The sequence below is a fragment of the Desmodus rotundus genome, chromosome 3 (genome assembly GCF_022682495.2).
Source record: "Desmodus rotundus isolate HL8 chromosome 3, HLdesRot8A.1, whole genome shotgun sequence".
Lineage (NCBI taxonomy): Eukaryota > Metazoa > Chordata > Mammalia > Chiroptera > Phyllostomidae > Desmodus > Desmodus rotundus.
In genome coordinates this window covers 174,707,194-174,734,206 of record NC_071389.1, presented here as the reverse complement: position 1 = coordinate 174,734,206, position 27,013 = coordinate 174,707,194, and the positions used below count along the sequence as shown (strand labels likewise).

The 27,013-nt window shown below is 37.8% G+C and overlaps 1 protein-coding gene across 9 annotated transcripts in view; it reads right to left on the bottom strand.

Annotated features, from left to right (window-relative positions):
- EPS8 (EGFR pathway substrate 8, signaling adaptor) overlaps window positions 1-27,013 on the bottom strand; it is a 164,183-nt gene that overhangs the window by 18,794 nt on the left and 118,376 nt on the right. For 8 of the 9 annotated variants that reach the window (XM_053921770.2, XM_024575550.3, XM_045184059.3 and 5 more), the window contains 8 exons: window positions 26,698-26,824; window positions 22,682-22,770; window positions 22,246-22,320; window positions 16,444-16,592; window positions 14,084-14,267; window positions 9,614-9,750; window positions 4,394-4,502; window positions 3,114-3,257 (listed from right to left, as the gene is read on the bottom strand). In XM_053921770.2, the coding sequence (XP_053777745.1) occupies window positions 3,114-3,257; window positions 4,394-4,502; window positions 9,614-9,750; window positions 14,084-14,267; window positions 16,444-16,592; window positions 22,246-22,320; window positions 22,682-22,770; window positions 26,698-26,824 (1,014 nt within the window). The remainder of the gene's footprint in view (window positions 1-3,113; window positions 3,258-4,393; window positions 4,503-9,613; window positions 9,751-14,083; window positions 14,268-16,443; window positions 16,593-22,245; window positions 22,321-22,681; window positions 22,771-26,697; window positions 26,825-27,013) is intronic. The other variant, XM_045184060.2, reaches the window with a different exon arrangement.

Below are 27,013 nucleotides of genomic sequence, written 5' to 3'. Positions count from 1 at the left end.
TGTGGGCGAGTGACTTCCCTGTGCCTTCGTTTCCTCGGATATTAAATGTGCTCCTCCTTAAGGCGGTGGTGGGCATTAAATGAACAGCATCTGTGGGGTGCCGACTCCATGCCAGGCACCCAGCATGAGCACCGGCCACTGGCACCGTCTACCTCGGGGTACAGTGTCACTGCTCGCTGTGAGCGTGAAGGAAGCTTAGGCAATGAATCATAAGGGATCACTGTGCAGTGCAGCACAGGGACGAAAACTGTTTTGGGAAGAAGTTTCTTTAAATTTCTTCTAAAGTTTGGTATCACTGGAGGGAAGAGATGGGGAAAAAGTGTGTCGGCCGTTTCTGAGGGGAGCGAGGGTCACTGTTCCTGATGCACAAGCACAGAAAGGACAGCAGGCTTTCAGGGAAGGAAGGCTCAGGGCCAGGCTGTCTGTCTCCCTTTTACCACGTGTAAGGTGCCGGCATTCCGTAAATACCTGCGGTGCGAATGAACGAGAACATGAATATGACACAGAACCGCCTTTGACACGTTTGTAATCCAGTGGAGTTCTGTAAGGTGACGGTGTTTGGATCACTGGAATGAATCCACACAAAGCTTTATTGTCAACCTGAAGACAGCTGCAGGACTTTTTGTTAAGATGCTATAGATAAAGGGATCTGGCAACACTGGTAGAGATATGGGATAACTGACGTGTAAGTCCAAGGACTTTTTTCTTTCCCATCTTAGTCTACCTAATCATTTTGTGTGTGGGCATGCATGCGTGTTGTGCTGGCTTTCAGAACAGAAATCCCTTTACAGTCATATTTATGCCGGGTAGCAGAGAGCAGATGGTCAAACTTGCTTATTAAAATTTTACAAGAATCTGGTGGTTTTGTTGGGCTTAGTCCCAAAATTTTCAGGAGGTGATTAAAAAAGTAGATCGTTTTTAAGACCCGGGCCCTCAAATGACATACACAGACACACCCCTCGAGCTTCTGTACACAGCTCCACATACATCAGCATCTTCAGAGTTACATCCAGAAATTTTCAGAAGACAGTCAGGCAGTGTTGAAAAGTTTAAAAGGGAGAAAGCCAAACAGGCAAGCCCCACAGTTTTTATTTTACCATAAAGTAGCAAAACAAACTCCTGAAACTTGTGAGCACTTTTCTTGGTCATGCCAAAACTGACAAAAATATAAGATGAGGCTCTGTTCAAAAAAGGAGAACATTTCATGTTCTCAAAAAGTACGCACTCTACCTGTGATATGTATTTATAGTTACGGTTCAATTTTAAACAGAAGCAATCTTTCAGCAGAAAAGTCCACCACTATGGCTCAAAGCAGGAATCAAAATTGAAGAAAAAGACACGCCTAACAGTAAACATGAAAAGAGAGGTTACACTCCTCAGGAAATCTTGGGGTGAGGGAGAATACTTACAATTTGCATTATTTGCAAATTTTAGACATTTTATCAAAGTTTGGCCATTTCTAGCAACTATGCACACAACTAGAAATAAACTTGGGATAATTGTTTTTAACACCTAAAATATAAACTGTTGGCTTCTGCTCACATACAGCAACTGTGACATCACTTGTGAATAGTGTCTTTTAGAGCCCACCATGAGTTAAGCATTAAGAACAGTCCACAGGGCTCAGCGGGGATATACTCTGTTACTGTTTTTGGCACACATTTCAAGCATACACCCTTTAACACTGTTTAAGGAATTCAGTCAAAACCTCTATAGGAAAGAACATGAAGAGTTAGCATTTATAAACCAAACAGAAGCCTCTATTATGTCAGGTAACCACATCTCAAACTCAGAAAAGTAAGAACTTAAGAAAGAGAAAGGTATTAAAACCAGGTTAGAAAATTCACTTCAAAAATCCACGGCAAATGGAGTAGACCATACCTTGAATAACTCAAACTCCTTCTTTGGCATCAACAGCTAATGACAAACAATGAACATGAAATAAGTACATAATATAGATGCACATCAGGCCAGTCAAAACATGAGCACAGCAAACTGAATTCCCATAGCCATCCCTTTAAGTTATAAAGACATACAAATTGTACACTATTTTTTCCCTTTAAACATGTGTTTGATTCTTGGATGCTACAAGGCCAAAGTTGGTGTGGGTAAGAGCAGAACCTTACCCGGCATGGATGTCACGAGGAGCCGGAAGTACCTAAATGAATGGTCATGGCAGCGCATGACCACAACCCCAGGTTCGCACTTTCTGCATTTCACTAAGCCTCGGCGTGAAAATAAACTATTTCACGGCACATACTATGTAGGTTCTACTCAAATTTATGTGGTCAGATGTAATCTTTTGCTCTAGATTCTGAAAATTAAAAGAATTCTTCCTGGGACATGAGAAAGAAGCCACCACAGGTGCAGAGGCTGCACATGGGACAGTGCATCCATTCTGTCTCTGTTGGCCTATCAGACTCTACAGAGATCCTGTCAGAGCAAAAATCCGCATACTTCAACAGCAAGTGAGTTCAGATGTTAGGGTGAATGAGAGAACCAGAATCACTTAAATTCTGGAAATCTGACTCAAGAACTTTTCGATGATCGAGAAGAGAAAACCTGATCCATGCAACCTATATCATAAGTACATTTTTAATATTAAAATCAAGAGGGGGAAAATAAATAAATACTCAGTTGTAAGGTGAGATAAGTGCAAGTTCAAGGTTGGCCAGGGGCAGAACATTCAAGAGAATAAGGGCAAAGGCTGGTGCAGGTGAACTGCTGGATCCTCCAGCCCCTGTCTCAGCGCCGCCGCCTCTAACAAGAAGCAGCCAATGAACAGGAAGGCTATGAGTAAGAGGAGTGGGGAGGCAGAAATGCTGTGTCTTCAAATGTCAGAAACATTGTAGAATGAAAAAAGCAGCATTCACAGAAACAGTCATTTACTGGCAGACATCTTGAGTAAATCCTAAAGATTTAAACCATAAAACATATGTATAATTCATCCCTATGTCTCTCACCTTGCCCCTGAAATATCCTAGGAAAAAATTGTATAAATTGTACAACCGATTAACTCTCAAAATGATTAACACACAAAATGTATTTAAATCCTAGTTGAGTGATGAATTTTAAAATTTGTTAAAAGTTAATTTTTGCTCAAAAATAATCACCTGTATCGTATGTGTGTACGGTGGGTCAGTGCGCCCTAATCCGGATTCTGTAGGTCTCACAATGTCCAAAATGTTATTTGGCACAAATCCAGAGTCTCCACTTGCATTTCGAACTTTCCACCACTGCTTCCTATCGTCAAGGATCTGTCATTAGGCAAGAAAATAAAGATGTCATTTCTGAACCAACACCAGTCCATAAAGGAAGTTCAATTTTTATTCCTAGACCAAAAAACTTTAACTTCTATTAAGTTGACTTAGCATAAACAGGTTGAGGGATGGATGACTCCCAGGAACTACACTAGGAGTTACAATTATTAGTATAGCACAGGTATGGGACCACTATCATGAACCCATCCCAGACGTATGCTACCTAACACAGACGTGTATTTGCAATATATCTGAAGTATTCATGGATAACTAAGATGGCTCACTTGGAAATGTCTACATGTTGACTCCACCCTTGGAAAAGGAAGGAAAAGTATAAAAACGTCCTTTTGTTTCTTTAACAAAACCTGCTGTGATTATCCCACATTATAATTTAAAAAGATGAACATTCCGTTATAAACTAAGGAAAGATACTCAGGTGTCATGTGGACTGTTCCCACAACCATGAGTTCATTCAGTGCTGGGTATATTTGTGCCAAGGTACTAGGACAGAAAGAAGGGCAATGTTTTCTCTTACTAAAATATTATGGTAAAAACTGACAGTGGCCAGAGCGGGGGGGTGAGGGGGATAACGGGGGACGGAAGGGGAAGGGTCAAGTCAAGGAACATGAATAAAGCACTCATGGACAAAGACAACAGGGGAGAGGACTGAACGTGGGAGGTGGGGGGTAGGTAGGGCAGGGGAGAGTAATGGGGGGAAAATGGGGAGAACTGTAACTGAACAACAATAAAGGATAAAAAATAAAATGTATGTATGTAAAAAAATATTATGGTACGTCTACATCTGAATTGATAAATAATCTTAATTCCAAATTGAATAAAGCCTGGAAGTAGGAAGAGGGCACAGTAAGCCAACAAACCCACCTTCTCCCCGCCTCTCTCCACTCCCACCCCCCACCCAGGAAACGACTGACCAAAAACAAATGGATAAAGCAGCTTCCCCTCCTAAACAGATGCATTTATCTATAACATGTTCTATCCTTGGTAAAATAAAGTAATACTGAAGAAGTATTTCTTGATCTCAACATTTCTTTGAGAAAGATTTAGGTATAAACCAAAAGAGGAATATAATAAAGCCACCTTAGTAAGAGTGCATGAAGGTAAAATTCTATTACCTCTAAAATGTCATCCTTCAGAACTGAGAGCTCACTGTTGTTCCTTGCCACAAAGTCATACTTGGATTTGGCATATTTCTTGGGTTGTGTTACAAGTGGATCATAATTTCTATAAAAAGAAAGAAACATGATTATTCTGCTAGCTCTTCCTAAAGGTTGAAAACAGAAGTAAAACACTAAGGCAAGTGAATTCCAACCAGGAAACGTTCTGACAAAATATGTTGATAGTAGTTTAGTTTTATTGTATGTTATGGAATATAAAAACTAAAAAAAACTTTGGAGCTCTTACTAGTAAAATGAACAAACTATGTCTAGGGCAAAAATAAATAATGCAAAATCACAAGGCTAGTTGGAACTAAGCCAAATCTAGAACGCAAGTCTATGAATTTTTTCACCGCTGAACATACATTCTAGCTATCGCTGTGTTAATTAGCTTCTCCACCATGAAAGAATTAGGATAAAGATCAATGTGTGCATTTTGTGTAAAAGTAAAGGAGACTGAAGATAGTTTCCATAGTGGTAATTTAAATTATAAGTTGATTTCACTAATTGAAGCAATATGTTCAGCTTATTAACCAAATATATATTTAAAAATTGTGACTGTTAATTTTTAGGAAAGCTTAAACTGCAAAGGAAGGTATGGATTAATTTCAAACCAATAATACATCCTAATTAATTAACTAATTCACTATAAACTTATTTTAATAGGAAGAACATGTCTAAGAGTTCTATATTTCAAAAATAAAAACTTTCTTAAAAAACCAAATACTTCTTTTAATCATTAAATTACCATGAACATATTTCACATAATTAAAATACTTTTATATATAATACAATAAAATCTGAGATATATCAACAATGAACTAATATTTTTTCATTTTAACAAAATTAATTTAGCCCTGGCTGGTGTGGCTCAGTGGATTGAGTGTGGGCCTGTGAACCAAAAGTTTCCCAGTTCAATTCCCAGTCAGGGCACATGCCTGGGTTGCAGGCCAGGTCCCCAGTTGGGGGTGTGCAAGAAGCAACCAATCAATGTATCTCTTACACATGGATGTTTCTCTACCTCTCTTTCTCCCTTCCTTCACCTCTCTCTAACAAAAAAAAGTAAATAAAATCCTTTAAAATATATATATATAAATAAATTTAACTGTTTTTTATTAATTTTACCCCCTAATATTCTCTTCCATTTACAGTCCCACATATCTCTGTAAGATAAAAAGCAAAAGGGACTGAAGATGTTTGGTCATCCTTCTCCTATGAAAGTGGCCGTTCTTTTCGCTGCCCACCAAGGTCTTCTGGGATAATGAGTCACAGCAGGGCCTGCAGGACAGTTGTGGACACAATGTACCCTGTCACAAGCACATGGCTACTTCTTAGACTGTAACTCCAGAACCAGAGGGTCAGGGACCAAGACAAAAGATGAACCGTAAGATATCCTACCTGTTGGCTATTCTTGATACATTTAAAAAATGAGAAAAAGTGGAAAAAGTGAAAGTTTTGCCAGTTATTACATGTTATTAATAATAAAAATTTTAAACCATGTTCCATGGATTTTCCACCCTATCTGTAGTGTATATGAGATCACATTCTAAGATTTCCTTGGGGGACAGAGATAAAAGAGATTCAATCACACCAAAACTTACAAAAATAGTAATTTCAGTTTCCATCTTTCCTTCCTCATGTTTTCTCCTATTATCTGGAAAATAAGCACTACTGATAACGGAGAGTTGATAGTGTAACAAAGGGTAGAATAACTCACTGCCACTGTGTATCTGAATCAGTGGGTTAAAAAACAAAACAAAACTGGGCTGCATTTCTCTTTGAAGTCTTTGTTATCTTGTGTGTCTCAGAAATGATTGCCCAGCATGCACTTACAAAGTACTTTTGAATTTACAAATCGTTAGTTTCTCGCTTTCTCTAGATTAAACATACATATCACACTAACATAGCTATCAATCTGAAAAATCACACCTTGTAATTTCTCAGACATATCAAAGTTTTTTAAAAGACCTGGAATGTATAAAAATGATGTAGTCTCTCTCTCTCTCATTAGTAGATATACAAGGTCTACCCAGAAGGTATCCAGCCATGTGCTATGAAAAATAGAAACATTTATTGAAGAAGATACAAGAAACACTGTACACAGGACAATGACATCTTAGTCTCCTTCAAAGTAGGCACCTTGGGACACAGTTCTTCCAATTGCCATCAGCTGCCCTATTATATTTTCCTGAATCAATGGTTTGAAATCTCTTCCCTTTTAAAGGTGATTTTAGTTTTGGGAACAGCCAGAAGTCACAGGGCACCAAATCTGGGCTGTAAAGGGGCTGAGTCATCTGGGTGATTTGATGTTTCACCAAAAAACCCTGCACGAGATGTGATGCATGATCAGGTGTGTTGTGATGAAGCTGCCAGTCACCAGCTGCCCATAGCTATGGCCTTCTGAGTCATCCAAACAGTTTCCACAAAGGAATGTTCAAGCTTAAGATAAAATTTGTTGCAGATTCATTGCTTAGTCATTTTGAATGTGATGGCCACAAAGTACACATGTTCACTCAACAGCATCTACCAACCCCACTGACTAGTACAGTGAAGTCCTCAATGTTCACGCATGTGCATTCCAGTCCACTCTCCTTGGCTGCTATGGATGTTGTGCAAACTGTTCTTGTTATATTAATGATGGCTGGCCTTTTCCCAGACAGACTTCGTATACTCGATATAGAGTAGACATGGAGAGAGCAATGACCTGAGACTTCTCTAAAACACTAATTACTTTTGAATGGCAGTAAAGGATAATCCCTCAGAGGTGAGGGCTCTAAATTCAACAGGGGATTTCTCTAGAGACAGAGTAATTTCACTGAAGAGTGAGTATACTTTGATGGTATTTACTTGTATTCCTGGCATATAACAGAGTTTAAGGTTGATAATAATTATTATAAAAACAAATTCCAAGCTTCTGTGTGTTTCATATCAGATGAGAACTTTCAGTTTTTGCAATACTGATGACAAATTTTCTTAGCAGCACAGACAACCACTGATGCACGTGTCTGATAACTACCCAGCTCCTATTACAACAGCACAGCTGAGGTGGGACCCATAGAGACAGCTGAGTTATACAATGTACCCACCACTCAATGTATTTGTTTAAAATTCTTTCTCTGGTTAAATTTTGGTAGCTCTCAGATCTACACACTTGAATATCTTCTCATGGAATTTCCAGCACTAAGTTCCATTTAAATTTTTTATTCATCAAAAGTTACTAAAATAAATCTTATGAAGTTCACCACAGAATTCTCTGGATGAGGTAAAAATATATAATATCTTTAAAAATAATGCCCCTTATATTATCTGGCATCTCCTATATAAAGTTCTACGAGATAAATATTTTTGAAGAACAGCCAGGATCCTCAAAGACGAATTAGAAATTCAATCACAGTGTCAACCTATACTTCCAAAATTTTAATTCTCATCCTGTCTCTTGAATTCTTAATTATTTTATTTTATTATTTAATTTTAATATTAATATTACTTTAAGTGCATAGAATTTAAGAGAGCTGCCTGAATCTAGTTTGGAAGTGGATAGGGTACAGAGATATAAATAAGTCGTTAAGTCAAAGGTAAACTCCCACGATATTCTATAAAGATCAAGGTAAATACTTAAAAGACTTTGTGGTAAGTGATCCCAAACAAATGGCACAGGTTTTGCCACCAGTGATGCTGCAGACCTTATAGATTTGCAGCTTAAGGACAAAGTGGTAATGACTCTGAAATGGCAGATACTCACTCAGCTATTTAATAAAACAATCAAGTAAATCTACAAACCTTTACTGAGTGGCCACAGTGTGCAAGATGTGGTCTTAAAAATGGAACATGATAGAAGCTTTTTAGTATCAACAGGTATTACAACTGAACACACATGAGAAATGTACTGAAGTTATTTTCTGATTACTTAGCTTTTCTGATTACTTAAACCATCCCAATTTACTGGAGTTATGAAACAAAAAAAGAATCACTAATCTCAAATAACTTCTTGATTATTAACAACTAAGATAGAAGAAAAGAAAACATTATGATGAGTAATGAATAGTCAAGAAGAATTTCAATGAAATAATTTTTAAACTTCAAAATTGATTTTCACCTATACCTACTAAAAACTGAATCTATAATTAAAAGGTGTTTCATGTGTTGGCATCTTCAAAACGTATTATTCATCGATGACTTTTCTTTGTACTCAATTTTACACGTTAGTAATATCTGCATAATTTCTACACTATTTTAGTTAAGTATTGATTCTAATCATCATTCCCAACAGAAAACAAAGATTTAAAATCCCACCTTCTTTAGGTTTTATTAAGAAAAAACATACTGAAAAAAATAATAAAGGGCATGCAACAGTCGTGGTGAGAGAGGCCTCGAGGCAGGAAAGTATCAGAACACGACCTTGTCTACCGCGCTTCATCTGAATGGTCACTCTCCCACACCCTGGTTCCCAACATTCTTGTCTTCGCTTTGTGTATACGGTTGGCCTCTCGGTCAACCTCACTGGTAGTGACTGGAAAACATGACTGAAAAAGTGAACCTATTCCAATTCCTTTATTTTTTCCTCAGCTCAATTTCCCATCTCTGCCTATATTAAATTTAAGAGAGAAAATTTGGGAAAATTAATAAAATGTAAAACTGGAAACTGAGAATAAAATATAGTAAGATGAAATGACAAAAATGGTAAATAAGGCATCGATTCCATTTAAATATTTAGTTTATCTTTAGTTTGAATATTTCTTATCTAAAGGAAGGTTTGTTTGTTTTTGTTGAGAGAGAAGAAAGATGGGAATTATTTCCTTTAAGAGTTACAGAGCTGGAAAAATCCTTAGAGACCATCTGGAACAAACTAGTTGAGAATTTCAAAACAATTCTTTCTTCTTTATTCACAGATTTTGTCAGAAGCATCCTTTTAAAAAGGGAAAGTCATCCAAAGGCGGTTGCACTTATCAGAACTAGAGCCTGGAGGTCCTCCAGTCAGAGTTACAGAGTGGAGGCCCTGTGCATCAGTGCCAGTTCCACAAAGCAACAACGGAAACTTCATCAAACGACTGACACACGGGAAGTTTGAAGTAGTAGTGTGCAATGCAGGCACTAATGCAGGCACAATGCAGGCACCTCTATTTGCACTAAATCAGACAGTCAGCCCCAACTCTCCAAATGATGCCCATGAAATATTACCTATCCGCATGGCGATTAGGAGTTGGCTTAAAAGGAACAGCAGCTTCCCCTTGGTCCTGATGGGGTCCTCTTGTGTAAATGCTATTGAATGCATACCCCTCGGGGGGAGGTGGAAGATACTCTGATACACTGGATTGCTGAAAGACAGAGAAGAGATTAAAGAATCACCAACATTAATCAATTGAATGAACATTGATGTCAAACAATAAGAACACTCAACTATGCTGTGTGATCAACTACACAGTTTCATGTTCAAGTATTTGATCATTAACTTAATAAATTATGAAATGAAGTGGATATATTTTGTCCAAGACCTACTTATAATAAGAAAATTAATCAGAACAAAGGCTACATTTTAGTTCTGGAAATATCCAGGTATAAAAACAACACAGGCATCACTTGGAGATATTGCAGGTTTGGCGACAGACCGCCACAATGAAGCCAGTATCACAACAAAATAAAGCAGGACTACTTCTGCTGGTGAAGGGTCTGGCCTTCAATTTGTAAAAACGCAACATCTGTGAAGAGCAATAAAGTGAGGCCCGATACAATGAGGTGTGCCTATAAATTCTTTCCTCGGGAATTTCAGTAAGAGTTGATTTTAGAATTAGGCAGACTTTCACAGCTTGTATAAAATAAAATTAGTCTAAAAACAACAATGAAACCCTTAACCCTTGCTTTCTATGTGGAAGAAACAGTCCTTTACCACTCCAGCAAAGTAAATATCGTCACATGGAGATCATCTGAACTCAGTGCATTAAAATTACACCACCCTCTCATTTTTTCTCATTTTTAAAAATTTGTACAGACACTGTTTTGTTTTGTTTTGTTTTAATGGCAGCACTATTATCAGATTTACTGTTAAGGAAAACACAAAAAGGTATAGAAACACACTGAATTTAACAGTCAATAAGCCAGAAGACAATGCTGGAGTCACTTCCTCCTGCAGTTAACACAGCTCAGACCTGAGCTCACCGGGCTAACCACGAGGAGAACTGAGGTCTACGGATCTCACTGAGCAGCGTGGTTTTAAAGCTATGGGAGGAAAACAAAGAAACAAAAAAAATTCATCTAAAGATTTGGTATTTTTACCTTACATAAAACGAAATACGGGGGGATTCAAAAAAGAAAAAGGACTCATCAACGCAGACAACAGTGTGGGTACTGCAATGGGTGTGAGACGGGTGGAGGTGAAAGAGGGTCTAAGGGAGATAAACAGTAAGGAAAAATACAATAAAGATTTATTCAAAAAGAAAAACAAAAAAATTAAAAATAAAACTACTATACGATTCAGCAGTCCTACTACTGCAGATGTCACTGAGGAAAATAAAATTAGAATCTTGGAGAGATGTGCACCCCAATGTTCATTTCAGCATTACCCATAATGGCTAAGATACGGAAACAACGTAGGTGTCCATCAACAGATGAGGAGACAAGACGTGGTGTACTGTGTATGCAGCGTGGGGCAAAAGTAGGTTTCCAATTGGAGTACATGAAACATGAAGTTTATCCTTGTATTATTATTAATTACTGGATTACTTTCCATACAAACAACTGTAAACCTACTTTTGCCCCATCCTGTATATACCACAATGGAAATATTACTCAGCCACGAGAGAAATAAGGAAATCCTACCATTTGCGACAATATGGATAGACGGACCTTAAGGACATTATGTTACGTGAAATAAGCCAGAAAGAAAAAGATAAATATTGCATGGTATCACTTACATGTGGAATCTTTAAAAAAAAAAAGAGTCAAAGTCATAGAAAAAGTAGAAAAGTGGTTGCCTGGGTCTGGGGAAAATAGGGAGAGGTTTGTGTACAGGTCTGAGGATCTAGTGTAAAACATGGTGACTATAATTTATAACGCTGTAATGTATAATTAAAACTTGCTAAAAGAGTACACTTTAAATGTTCTCAACAACAACAAAGACAAATTATGTGAGGTGGCGGATGTGTTAAGGTGTTAATCAACCAGATTAGGGACGCCTTTCACTATACATCAAATCACTCTAATACACTGTAGTGGTACTTCATGTAAAGATACTTTAAGATTTTTTTGTCAATTATACCTCAATAAAGCTGAAAACTAAAATAAAAGTAAATGCGTTAATTAAGTCAGTTTATCATTTTCCTAGGGAGGGTAGAGAAATCAGATGGCCAGAAAATTTTTTATTAAAGGCTGTTATAAAGGGAGGAGCTCAGGAAACTGTTAGAATCACCCACACCTTTTGCCCAGCTCAGAACATAACAGTGTGAGGTCAGCCAGGATGAAATCACTGGTCCTGAGAGTGACTGGGCGTATTAGAAGGGAGGAGAGAAATGAGGCCGAATGACTAAGTGTGATGACTGCACAACCTTGGTCAGAACTGCTGCTGGTGCAGAGGAAGTGCGGAAGCTGGGTACTGCCACCCTATCTGCCACTTCGCTGCACCTCTGCCTTCTGATGCTAAACAAAGCCTGAATCATCCAAGTCTTGTCCAGAGTGTATGCATAATAGTAGCAATAAAGTACAATAAAATCGCTCTTCTGGGGATGATTGCATTTTTTATGTATTTTAAATCACCATTACTTTTCCAACAAAATCGTATGGTATAAAATTCCCTAGAACTTCTAGCAGGCACATTTAATTTTATTTTTTTAAACCTCTGAATAAGTACTTAAGCCATAAAATGGAAAACAATTTGCAACAGGAAAATGCTAATTCACTGTAAGAGAGGATTCTCAATAATTCTTCTTTTAAAATTACTTGTTCAGTGAGAACAGACAAACTTTTACACTGGAAGCCCCAAATATATTTGTCTCTCTTTAAATATACAAATTGAAAGAGAACTCACAAATGTGAATTTCTGAGGCTTAATTATAAAGTAGATACATTTTCTTATTTAAGATATGAAGATTGTTAGCTGGAAATTTCTATAATTTGAAAATAGTCAGCCGTAACTATAGCAACAGCAAGTGTATCATAATTTCATGTTTGATTACAACTTTCCTCTAAAAACATTGCCCTTTATGAGGAAAAATAAATTCATACTGATGGGGTCTGAACTGTGAAATTACAAGTAGGGACATACGCCTGCAAACCAACTGCCAGAGCTATGAGGTCATCTTCTTAATTACTCCATTGGAGGGAAGGACGGTTAAGGAATCCACCTATACTCTTATATGCAATCAGAGGGGGGGAAAAGAGTTACATTAGAAAAAAATTGTTTAAAGCAATATGTTCGCTTTATTTTTAAAGTTTCAGAATTTAACCAACTTTCTATAATATTATGGTTATTGTCCAAGGGAACAATTTTAAGAAACTTAATTTATATATATATATTTTCTCTTTAAAAGTAAAGATTTACTCTGGTTTGTTAATTCATTCATTGATATCACATTCACTACATTATAAATACCCATAGTAATCCAAGAAAATTAACCTAAGAGATTAAATGAAATGAACAGAATTTCAAGGAGGATGTAGTTAGTCATCAATTACTGTTTCTTCTTCAAACTAGATCTCATTCATTTACTTCCCAAATTCTGATCATCCTATTCAGTTTAGTTCAGCATTAACCAATGTTTAATATTCTTTTCTGATAGACCAAGAAAAGTTATAGAAAGCCCTGGCTGGTGTGGCTCAGTGGATTGAGCACTGGCCTGCGAAGCAAAGGGTCAAAGGTTCCATTCCCAGTCAGGGCACATGCCTGGGCTGTGGGCCAGATCCCCAGGAGAGGGTGCACAAGAGGCAACCACACATTAATGTTTCTCTTCCTTCCCCTCTCTATAAAAATAAATAAATAACATCTTTTAAAAAAGAGTTATAGAAAAATCATTTTTAAGGAATCTCTTAATTTGCTCCCCAAATAGGTTTACTATCAAGCATACTAAATATATAAAAGATACAATAAATTTTATCATTTCATCAAGGCATAATAGTGTCATAAATGATCATTTGAAGCTGGGACTTCCTTCTAGCCAGGCAGATAGGACTCCAGAGGTTAAAACTAGGGGGGGTTGGGGAGGAAGAAGGGAGGGCGAGGGGAAAGGGCCATTCAGGAAAGAGCTGCTTGGGACAGGCTTAAAGAACCTGGGTTCTGAGCAATGTCTGGAGGCTCTGATGATGGGAGAGGGAAACGGAAAGAATAAGCCAAGTGGCAGTAGGGCAGTTCCCTGACAAGGAGAGAAAGTGTACACTTCAAGAAGACAGGATCACTGGGGCTCAGCAGCACAGCAGGATGGGGGGGTGGCGGGGGCTGGCTCCTGGAAGGAATATGGGCTCATGTCTGGGCTTCCCAAGGAAATAGCAACTGTCACAACCATGACAAAGAGGTGAGAGAAAGAGAGGTAACGAAGGGCAGCAGAACATTCAACCATTGATTCTAGAACAACCTTCGGATGAGAAAGGAATTCACAATCAGAATTACAAGAAAATGCACAGATTATTACATTTTCTGCAAAAGATACGTAAAAACCATGTCACCTCTGTGGAATATCTTTTTGTATCATGTCTGTGTTGATGTTCTGCTACATTGGCCACAGTCCCAGCCAACTGATAAAGGTTTTGTTCCACTGGAGCTCCCATGAAGTTCAGCATTGGGGGCTCCCAACCGTTGCGGAACCGTGGGACGTATGGTGGAATAAACTGTTCTTTTGGCCACTCTGCTCTGTTGAAGGACATTAAGACACACAAAAAATAAAATTAAGAAATGCATTCATGCGAGATTATCTTTAGTAAGGCTGGCCATAAAACAACAGAAACGAGGCATACCTAACCGGCTCTCCTTCCACCAGAAAAGGGAATCTGGTAAACACGTTCACACTCACACGTAATACGTATAAAATGAAAGGAAGACTGAGTTCTGCTTCGTTACCTGTTTTCACCACAATGTCTCAATTCCGCATTAATTCAACTTTTAAACATGGATATAGGCTTTCAAAAATTTGGGACGGAAATGTGTAACTAGAAATGTACTATGTATTTAGAAAATAAATTTCTCTAGCATCTTAAGTAATTTCAAATTATCATCTTTCCCTTCATTCCCTCCCCATCATTATGAAATCTCCCGATATTAGATAGTTTTCAAAAGAGGAACAGCAGAAAATGTTCTTAAGGTTTATGGTTTTTGTAATTTATGAAATTCCCTAAAATAAAACATTACTGATTTCATAAGTTAAATGTATTAGCTACATTTTAATCAGTAAAATCAAGTTAGGACTAATCTGTAATCATCATCATATCCAATTGGTATTTAATGACTCTGAGTGACACTTATTTCTATAAGGCTCCTAATACTTATGAACCATAAACATAAGTAGGACAGAAATTATAGTTTCATTTCTGCTAAAATGTTGTTTTATCTTTCACACGTGATTTAACTCTTCAGATTATACTTTTACTATGAAGAAATAAGCCATTGTATTCAGATTATTATGTACCTTTATGACTATTTTTATCTTTAGGAGTTCTTAAGTCAGTGTATTCATTTCCTAATATTCATAAAAATTAAAATATCTTACCTAGGCTTATCATAACATCACAATCTACATGAATCTAATAGATTTAAGAAATCTATTTAATCAGTTTTTACATGGTATGATATATAAATATTATGATATAGTATGTTATATTAATATATAATTAATATAAGTAAATTTGATATTCTCAATATAAAAACAGTAACTGCAGTGCTTTTAAAGAGTATTCTGCTTGGTAAACTATTCAATGTGTAAACCATATTCTAACAAAAGCAGTTGCCAAAGTCTAAAATGTAAGTGGGAATGGTTTATGTTTCAACAGAAGAAAAGAATGAGAAGAAAATGTGAACTAGGACTTTACTTTCAGGAAGACAAAAGCATCAGGAAGCCAAGCTACTAAGTGACCACAGTGAATGATTCACTTTAAGTACTGAGAGAAATAAAAGGATTTGGGAAAATGAGGAAAGCAAAAATTATTTATTCACATATAATGAAAAAACTTTCATAACTTGCTTTGCTCAGCAAACATTAACACTGCAATTGCTAATGATTTGTTCTCCATGATCACTTTATTTATGATACAATTCTTAAAATTATCCCCTCCTCCTTCCTCCTTTCCATTCCTACTACAATTCTAGTTCTAGATCTGACTTGGGTGTGAACACACAATACAATATACAGATGATGTATTACAGAAATGTATGTTTGAAACCTATATAGTTTTATTAATTAATATCACCCCAAAAACTTAATAAAATTTTTTTAAAAATAATTAACCTGTGCTATAGCATTATCATCCCAAGGGGCCTCTTTTGCCACTAGTTACTTCTGTCCTTGTCCTTACTAGACTTGACTAACAGAGTGGCCTTTCTAAAACACGTGTGTTTATGTCACACTCTGCTCCACAAGGTCATCGGTCATCCTCAGCCTACAGAGCCTTGCTCCAACTGCACAGCGGGGCAATGAGAGCCTCCGTAACCCAGCCCCGCTCGTTCCTGCTGCCTCATGAACACCCTTCCTCCTCCCCGTTCTCCACAGTCACCCACAGTCTCCTGAATTTCTGCTTAAATGCTGGTTCTTATCGGAAAGCTAACTACCCTCCCCTCTAAATCCTCTTCCTGACTGCCTCACCTTGCCAACCAACAGCAGTTTGTTTATGAGTCACCTTGGCATTGATCATGGATTATGTTCCATACGCTACTATCTTTTCCACTAGACATTTAGCCTTTTATGAGTTTAGGTTTTTCCATCTATAACACCTAGTCCTTCATACATAGATGGTTAATAAATGTGTTGTTAGATCATGTATTAAACAGAGAACAATAAGTATGATAGGTATTAAATACTAAACTCATCTATGTTTACCTGGCTTTCATCCAAGTTTCTCCCAATGAAATCCACAGCTGCCTTTCATCGGTATTGACAGTATAATTTAAGAAATCAATTGTGTCCTTAGTCAACAGGGGGCTGAGCACTGAGCTGGCTAGCTCAGGACCTCCTGTTGCCTGCACCACCTGAAATGACAATAAGTTATTTTTTAGCAAGAAGATGGTAACTATTTGTATATTTTCAAAAGCCAAGCCGAAAAATAAGCACTGGTTTATGTACTCAAATTAAATTTTGATGCTGTGCAATGCACTACCCTGAGTGAAAAACAGCTTGCCAAATCATTTTGTCTGGCCCACTGCTGCCTAATAGTCTAAAACAAAAACTTAATAATTTAATGGCTTTCGTAGAATCTAAGACAATACTTTATTTGGAAAATACTAATGTCTATGCAGAAAACTCTAAGTCAGATAGTTTAACAAACTCTACTTAAAAAAATGTATCTCTACTGCAAATCTATTAGGCCAAACCTGAAAAATATGGTTCTAGAAACGAAGACTACAGAGAAAACACGCTCCGGCTAATAGTCTGTGGCTGTGCCTATAAAGATGTACAAAAATAAGAGGATCCAGAGAGAAAGGTGAAAGAATGTATTTTTTTCACAGAATTTAATTCCAGGAAATTGTCTTTATTTGAAATGGATAATTTAATGACTAGCAGAAACAAACAGCTGTCAACTCTCCAATAAACAAAGTGGTAAGTGGATCTCCAAAAACTGCTTCAAATTTACTTCTCAGGGGCCATTTCCTGGCTAAAGAATGGCAGATTTCTCTGAGAGCGGAAACCAGACCGCTTTTATAAAAACCTCACCTTCCCAAAAATATGGCACGAGAAAAATGGAATTTTTTTTGTGAATGGTGCCAGACCAAGAGTCAATTTCTCTCCAGACATCCAGGTGTTCTGAGCCTGCTACGCTGTTGGATACCTCTGTGTATTTGTTCACGCTGCTTCCCAGCTTCCCAGAAGAGGTGGTTCCTGAGTAGGTATAACTCTGATGCACCTCAGGGTCCCCAAAATCATTTACACACATTAGTAACAAATTGCATTGTAATTCATGGCTAAGTTTTCAGCTTCTCCTCCCTTGAGGACTTGGACCAAGGCCTATCTGACTTTGAATTGCAGAAGACACAGTGCTAAGGGAATGAATAAAAACAAACAGAAGAAAAAACAAAGGATAAGGGAGGGAGGGAGGGAGGCTCTTATTCAAGAACAAAATCTGTCTTGACAGCCTCACAGTAATTTCTTTCTTCCAAGCCCTATGAGCACTTCCAGTGTATACGTAGGGATGACTATGAGGAAAACCTAAGAGTAAAGTAAAGGGTAGAGGAGTAGTAAAATCTTTGTTTTGACAGAGGGGAGAGGGAATACAAGGAAAGGAGTAGATAAAAGGCTATGGGCATACTTCCCTCTGGGGAATGTGAGCAGGCTCGTGTGCACACATGTGTACAGACGCTGAGGGTAGAGGGAGAGACTCGCAAGGTTTAAAGCCACTAAACTTTGTCTGGCTCATAGTGACCCCTGAATACATGTTCCTTCCCATCTCCAAGTAAAACGTCCGGGGCTCTGCAGGCAGGACAGTAAATGAGGCGATGGAAGTATTATGATTGGGGAGACCATTCATACAAAGTCATTTCTGAGGGAAAATAAATAAACCAATGATTTTAGATATACGGCCTCATCAGAAAGACTAAATTTTGTATGTTATGGAAATCAGTCCCTTATTCTATACTTCTACTCTATGGAATGACTAGGTATCTACTTATCATCTGTGATGGTGTGAAGTGAGGGAGAGGAGGTGGCAAAACCGGCTTTATGAACAATACTCCCTAATACTCAAATATGTTAAAGAATAAAGAAGATAAATTTTGTTAATGAGCTAGTATCAGTTTCTTTGTATACGAATGGCCTTGATTTAATTGTTAAAAAGTTACACCACAAGAATTATTCAACAATAACTAGACAACAGAAATCTGATGTTCTATGCACAGCAGCAACATATGGAAGCATTCATAAATCACTGACGTCATCTTGGACTTTCATCTTTTAATCTCTTGTTGCTCAGTTCTGATATCATGCTAATAATGCTACTTACTTTCCTATGTTTGTAAAGCAATATTCATTTCATATTCTACTTCAGGCTTGTCTAGTTATCCTTGGTGAAAGAAGAATGAGATTTATTCCTTTTTATTACTTGGACCCTCTCTTTTCCCCACTTTCTCTGATATGCAAGTAAAAGCTATGAGAAATGCTGAATTTGCTCCATTTTTGATAAAGATTGAAGAACTCAATGACAATAATCTTCATATGCTCTAAATCAAAAATAGCAAAATATATCTGCTTCACAGTTACTATTCCTACTCTTTAAAAAAATCCCAGCAGTAACACACAGAGCAATACTAGCAACCATCATTATTGCTACTGTCATTCTATAAAGTAATCATTTGCTCTTTCACTCATGGGGTGAATCACTCACGGTCACTCCACACATTCCTGCCTTAGCCCCCAAAGTAGGAAACTTTGTCCTCCTGGAAGTTTTTAAAAGAAAATTCTACCTTCTTTCCACTTCTTTCTCATCTGTCCTGCCCACAAAAAGGGAAATGACCTATATCAATAGAAAAGGTGATTTGTAGCCCAGGCTCTTTTGGATCTGTCTGCACGTAAGGTCGACAATCGCTTATCTGCTCTCTGTTTCATGCTTCCCCAAACTTCAGCACTTTCCTTCGTGCACCCTCAAACATCACTCCAGCTCATTCTCCCAGCTCTCCTGCAGGACAAGGTGGTTGCGCATAATGTCAGTTTAGAAAACCACTACTATACTGTTTCTAAATATAGGCATGTAAGATGGGAAGGGAAGGACATGACTGTGCCCCCTTCATTCAATGTAGAAGGAAAGGCATACCTGGATATTAAAATTCTAGAAAATTAAGATGTGTATCTTGGATCTTGGCCTATGACACAAGAGGTATTACTTTTCATAGGATGACATTACAGCTCCTTCACAAAGGGAATTGTTCCCAATAAACCATTTTGTTAGCTTCAAAAGTTGTACCTTATACAAAAATATACATGTACAGAAGGAAGGTTTCTGGGGAGAATATTGTGTGATGTGCACATCACTGTACCAAGAACATGGTGTGCAGGCCAAAGACTGCTAACCGTCCCCTAGTGTCCACTCCCCTCTTCTTCCTTCCAGAGGTAGAAGGCTCCGCAATTCGACGCATACATAGCCACCCACAGGGAAACTGTATTCCTTTAGCGTCAGGTGTGGAAGTTTAGAGTTTAGTGCTATGAGGAAGCTCAGGCCAACTGGATAATGGCAGAAATTATCTGTTGAAGTCCAGAGTTACCTCTTTAAAGACAAAACTGTCTCATGGACAAAGCAAAAGTGGGGTAGGGTCAAGGGTGGGAGGTGGGGATGGATGGGGTGGGGTGGCAATGGAGACAACTGTACTTGAACAATAAAAAAAAGACTGCAATAAAATAAAATAAAAAAAATAAAATAAAATAAAATAAAATAAAAAAGACAAAGCTGTCTTTATTTGCCTTTGCATGGCTATTACAAGGACACGGAGATAAGCTTCTGCCCTAGATAGCTAACCTAACAGCTCAATTCTTCCTCTTGGAAACATTTTTCTTCATTTGGCTTCTAGAACACCACAATAAACTTGTATTTTGTTTCTTTTATTTATTTACTTACTTACTTATTTATTTTGTTGTTCAAGTATAGTTGTCTCCATTTTCACACCACCACGTCCCCCTGCCCCCTCATCCCCTCCTCCCACCCTGAAACCTACCCCCTTAGGCTTTGTCCATGTGTCCTTTATAGATGTTCCTTGATGACCTTTCCCCTATTATTCCCCTCCCCCACTCCCCTCTGGTTACTGTCAGTGTGTTCTTTATTTCAATGTCTCTGGTTGTATTTTGCTTGCTTGTTTGTTTTGTTGACTATGTTCCAATTTTAGGTGAGATCACATGGTATTTGTCTTTCACATACTGGCTTATTTCACTTAGCATAATGCTCTCCAGTTCCATCCATGCTGTCACAAAGGGTAGGAGCAACTCCCTTTCATTCTGCTGCATAGTATTCCATTGTGTAAATGTACCACAGCTTTCTGATCCACTCATGTACTGATGAGCACTTAGGTTGCTTCCAAAATAAACTTGAGTTGCTTCTCAGTATTCTTTGCTGGTCCTTCCCATTCTCCTCACACTGAAACAGCCTGAGGCTTAATCAGTCCTTATTCTTTTTCTTTATCTATAATCACTCCCTTGGTGACATCATCCAACTTCGTGGCTTTAACGCCTCCTATGCAATGTAGAGATCCTCAGATTTGTATCTGCAGACCCGATTTTTCCACTGAACTCCAAATTCAAATATTCAACTACGTCTTCAAGTTTTTCCATCTGGATATATCTTAATCTGCACATGACTAAAACGGAATTCCGTATCTTCCTCCAAAAACCTATTTTACCCGGGTTTCACTCTCTCAGTTAATAATCAGTCCATCCTTCCAGTCTTAGGCCAAAAACCTTTGTGACATCCTTGGCTCTCGTGCAGCACATCCAACCTCCCGCCAGATCGTGTTGCTTCTATGATTTATAACCACAATCTGACTTCTTCTCATCACCTCCAATATTACTTGGTCCAAAACCCATAATCTCTCATCTGGATTGTTTTAATATCCACCTCAGTCCCTTCTTCCCCCAAATTTCTAAATATTGCAGCCAGAATGATCCATTTTTGTTGAAACCCCTCCAAAAGTGTCAAAGGTTTCACAATCACCTATAAGGACCAACAAAGTATGTCCGCCTACTAATTTGTTGACGTCATCTCCTTCTAACTGAGATCTCCCTTACTCTGTTCAAGTCACAATACCTATTTATTCCAAGAACACGACTTACATGTTATCATTTCAGAGCATTTGCAGTCGCTGTTCTGCCTGGAACTCTCTTTCTTCAGAAATCCACATGACTCATTCCTCACTTTGTTGGCCCAAATGACACCTTTTCAGTGAGTTGCTCCCTTCACCAACCCTATTCAAAGACTGTCACACACACACACACACACACACACACACAAAACACCCCCTGGTCACCTTCCCTGCTGTATTTTTTTCACATAGCATTTATTTTTCATGAACTGTGTTAGTTATAAATTTATATAGTTTACTAGACAAATAGTAAACTAAATACAAGTTCTAACAGTAAACTAAAACACAAGTTTAATAGTAAACTAAAATACAAGTTCTGAGAGGGTAAGAATTTATGTCGGTTTGGTTCCTGATGAGCTACTAATAATGCCAAGCACACAGCAGGCTGTCAATTAGTATTTGCTGAATAAATAAACAAATGAACAGCGACTGAAGCAGAGACAGCTCAGGTGATAAAAGAAGACCTCAGAGAAAAGAATCTGGGTCTCGGAACAACATCATGGAGGAAAGCCATTCATTCTGGATGCCTAGCCTACTTTGTGAGAAAGAGGAAAATGTCTATATCACTCAAGACGTTTATACTAGAATCTACTGAAACACTAGTATCCAATATATCTTTCGTTCTTTTCATTTCCCTAGCTCTGTCAGGGACATAAGTGTTCTCAGCTATAAAGTAAGGTGTTTAAAATACATGATTTCCAAAGCTGTTTTAAACTCTCAAATTTCACATTCTCAGTGTTTACACAGATGGTAAGGTAATAAAGAAAAACTGTCTAGGTGATCTAAACAGACTCTTGGGGCTGAAAAACATACTAATAATGATTACTTTCTTAAATTAAGAAAATCTTACCATGTTTAATGGAGTAAATAAAAAATGAACCAGATCTGCAGCACTAGGATTCTGAATATGAGACTTCAGTTTGGCCTGTACCATTAAGAAAACAGACAAACATATTACTATGACATAATTGAGCAAAAGACAGACATTCAAGAACGTCCAGCACAGACTCAGATGAAGAGTTCTTTACTCCTAGATTCACTTATTAGTATATTAATTAAGCATGGGTGAGTCCAGATTAGGAAAATTTAGCTTAAAAAAAAGGAGTCATTTTTTTAAATCATGTCTCTTAGATATCCATGTTTTATAATCTTCTGATTAAAGGCAAATAAAAACATATATACAAAAACATCTATGAAACAATTTATCTCATTTTAATCAGCAACACCCTGGCTTGATTTTGATCTCTTTCATTTGTTTCTTTAAGTTATACATAAATTGCACTTACCAAAAGGTTAAATCCATGTTTAAACTTTTGAAAACAGTCAACAAATTCATCAGGGGGTGGAGGTTTTGCCCGCAGAGTTAAAACACCCTCTAAAGAAATAAGTAGGAGGAAGGGTAGGTGAGAGCAAATTGCCAAAAAATACATAAAATGAAAAAAATACAGTAAGAACATACTTATGTCTGTAAAGTTTGGTGATCACACCAGGTACCATGCTACTACTTACTCTATCACATCTCATAGTCTGACTGTAACAAATTAAGATGATCCGACATTGGAAATGCATTCCTCTGCCTTTAGGCACCACCAATTCATTAGATTCCATAAATTTATATTGCAGTCCTTTTTTAAAGAATATTTTATTGATTACGCTATTACAGTTGTCCCAATTTTTATCCTCTGCTTTATCACCCTCCACCCTGTACTCCCCTCCCCCCTGCAGCATCCCTTCTCCCCAAATTCACGTCCATGGGTTGTGCATATAAATTCTTTGGCTTCTCCAATGCCTATTCTATTCTTAACCTCCCCCTGTAAATTTTGTGCCTACCTATTCTGCTTCTTATTCCCTGTACCTTTTCTGCCCATTCTCCCCCACCCCTCCCCACTGATAACTCTCCATGTGATTTCCATTTCTGTGACTCTCTTCCTGTTCTAGTTGTTTGTTTAGTATTTGTTTTTGGTTTTTTAGGTACAGATGTTGATAGTTGTGTTTGTTGTCATTTTATTGTTCATAAGTTCTGATCTTCTATTTCTTAGACAAGTCCTTTTAACATTTCATATAATAAGAGCTTGGTGATGATGAACTCCTTTAACTTGACTTTATCTAGGAAGCACTTTATCTGCCCTTCCATTCTAAATGATAACTTTGCTGGATAGAGTAATCTTGGATGCAGGTCCCTGCCTTTCATGACTTGGAATACTTCTTTCCAGCCCCTTCTTGCATGCAAGGTTTCTTTTGAGAAATCAGCTGACAGTCTTATGGGAACTCCTCTGTAGGTAACTGTCTCCTTTTCTCTTGCTGCTTTTAAGATTCTCTCCTTATCTTTAATCTTGGGTAATGTAATTCTGATGTGCCTTGGTATGTGCTTCCTTGGGTCCCACTTATTTGGGACTCTGAGTTTCCTGGACTTCCTAGAAGTCTATTTCCTTTGCCAGATTGGGGAAGTTCTCCTGTATTAAGTTTTCAAATAAGTTTTCAATATCTTCCTCTTCCTCTTCTCCTGGCACTCCTATAATTCGGATGTTGGAACACTTAAAGTTGTCCCACAGGTTCCTAAGCCTCTCCTCATTTTTTTGCATTCTTGTTTCTTCATTCTGTTCCAGTTAGATGTTTATTTCTTCCTTTTGTTCCAAATCATTGATTTGAGTCCTGGTTTCCTTCCCTTCACTGTTGATTCCCTGTACATTTTCCTTTATTTCACTTTGCACAGCCTTCATTTCTTCCTTCATTTTGTGACTGAGCTCAATCAATTCTGTGAGCATCCTGATTACCAGTGTTTTGAACTCTGCATCAGGCCGGTTGTCTATCTCCTTGTTGCTTAGTTCTTTTTCTGGAGTTTTGATCTGTTCTTTCATTTGGGCCATGTTTCTTTGTCCCAGAGCACCGTTACATAGTAAGGGGCAGAGCCTTAGGTATTGGTATTCTCTGGGTGGGGAAGGGACCATCTTTGCTGCCTTGTGATGCTGTATGTGGGGGAGGGGTCAGAAAGGGAACAATGCCACTTGCTCCACTGCAGACTGGCTTTGAGTCACTTCCCCCGATACCCTTAAGCAAATTGGGCCCTTCTGGTGCTGATTACAAGATGGGTGGGTTTCTGTGCGTTCTAGGACCCTGTGGGTCTCTACAGTGAACTCTCTTGTGAGGCTGGGAGTTCCTTCCGCTGCTGCAATCCCCACAGATTTTTTTACAGCCTGGGAGTCTTTAATTTTCCATGCTGAAACCCTGGGCGTCATATTCTGTCTCTCTTCCCTGCTGTTCCCTGGGTTTGTCTGCACGCAAATGCGGGATTCCTTGCACAGTCTACCAGCCACCGCCTTGCCGTGTATCCTCTCTGACCGGCTGCTCATCTCTGCCCCTCCTACCATCTGGATGAATGTTTTTTTTAACTCCTTGGTTGTTGGACTTCCATGCAAATGTTTTTCTGGCAGTTGTGATTGTTCTTTGTTGTTAAATTGCTTGTTGACCTTCTTTTGGTTGTGCGAGGAAGCAAAGTGTTTCTGCCTATACTTCCATCTTGGCTGGAACTTTATACTGTAGCCCTTTTAAATGTCAGTCATTGTGCTTATTATTATGAACACTATAAAAATGTGTAAGTTACAAGCCCTACTCTTAAGGCCCTTAAAATCTAAGAGAAGACATGAATGTACCAAGTGCTGTTAAAAAGAAACTGTGTCTGGTTGGGAGATAGAGAACTGTATACCTAAAAGAAGTTTCATGGGGAAAGTAGCTTTCAAAATGAGACTGGAAAGTTTTCTTCCAGAGCAATTTGATAAGAAAAACATTAAAAGCAAAATTTGAGAAAAGGAAATTGCATGTACATGAAATTATAACATTAAAACAAAGAAACATGAAGAAACATGAGAATAGAAAAGTAGATCAAGGTTAGACTGTGGATGACCTTGACTGCCAGGGTGAGTAAAGAGTGGACTTAAGCAAGAGAACATGGAGTTAACATGCTTTTCAGCAGAAGAAGAAAGTGACTGTCCTAAGACAACTATCTTCACAGAGTAAGACTGGCAGCTTGATAACTGCTTAGAAAGCTAGGTAAAAACACTGATGCTAGTTTGAAGCACATTCTGGCTATGAAAATGAAAAGGGAAAAAAGTAGATAAAAGAGACTTTGAAAAAATAAAGTCAATGTTGGCTACAAACTAGAGAATAGAGTCACAGAAGAATCTGCGGTGTTGAATCCCAGTAACCAAGAGGATAGCATATCCTTCATAAAGAATACAGGAGCAGCCCTGGCTGGTGTGGCTCAGTAGACTGAACACCAGATTGCAAAGCAAAAGGTCGCTTGTTCAATTCCTAGTCAGGGCACATGCCTGGGTTGTGGACCAGGTACCCAGTAGTGGGCATGTGAGAGGCAACCATACATTAATGTTTCTCTCCCTCTCTTTCTCCCTCCCTTACCTGCTCTCTAAAAATAAATAAATAAAATCTTAAAATACAGGAGCACTAAGTGGTGTGAGACATAATACTGCCTCACACCAGTAGCAATAATACTTAATTTCAGAATATAGAAAGGTAAGGTACCTCCAGATATACACATCTGCAAGACAAGTCTACAGCTCACATGCTTATGATGTAGATATAAGCTAGAGAAACATCTGGAAGTCATGGGAAATGAAAGGGATGTTTATTTGCTACTTTTTAATATATTTCAGTGTATAGCATTTTGTTCCATAATAATAATTGTATACAATTTGGTGCCATTTTTAAATAGCTGAACTACAGCACACTCAAAAATTATTTGTACATGACTTGAATATACTTTTGGAGTATTATGATAAAAAAATTCAAATCCATTGACATTTCAACAAAATGTCAATCCTTTTATTAACAAAACAATGAGGTTCAATATTTACAATAAAATAAATCCAAATATGACAAGAATAGAACTATGACTTTCTTTACCAGACATTAACTCCAAACATGTAGCCACTACCTGAATCCCAGAGTCTCTTTAATTTAGGTCAAGAATCCTAGTGTCCTTCTTTACTGTAGCCAACTCAGAACCCAAAGTGGACTATTCCCTGGGTGAATCTTAGTCTCTCCCTAAAACTATAGCTGTCCCAAAACTATAAAAGGAAACTTGGACAACAGTGTGGTGATTGCAGGGGTGGGGAGAGGCGGGGAGGGGCTGTTAGGTGAAAGGGGATTAAATGGTAATGGAAAAAAATATAATAAATGGACCCTTGGTTCACTGTCCATGGAGTTTTGCTGAGCAGGTCACAAGGGCAGAAATGGCCTACCACTGGAGTTCTGATTGGACTATAGAAGCAAAAATCATCCAACTTACCTCCTGGTCCTTTCCTTTTACCTTTCTTAATTTTCTTCCTTTTAGAAAGCTCAGAAAATGCTTCAGCTGCTTTTTGCAGTTTTGTGATAAAAAATTCAATGTCATCCAAAATGTGGTTTAAGATTTGCTGAAATTAGAAATTATATAATTAAATATAAAACACAACAATATTTTGCCTTGGCTATATACAATCAGTAAAGAGAAAATCAGAAAGTTAAAAAATTAAAGAAAAAGAAACACTTCCTACATGCAAATTTCAAGTTTATCACCAATCCTGAGAATTGAACTAAATACACCTATGGCCAAAGTCTGACAT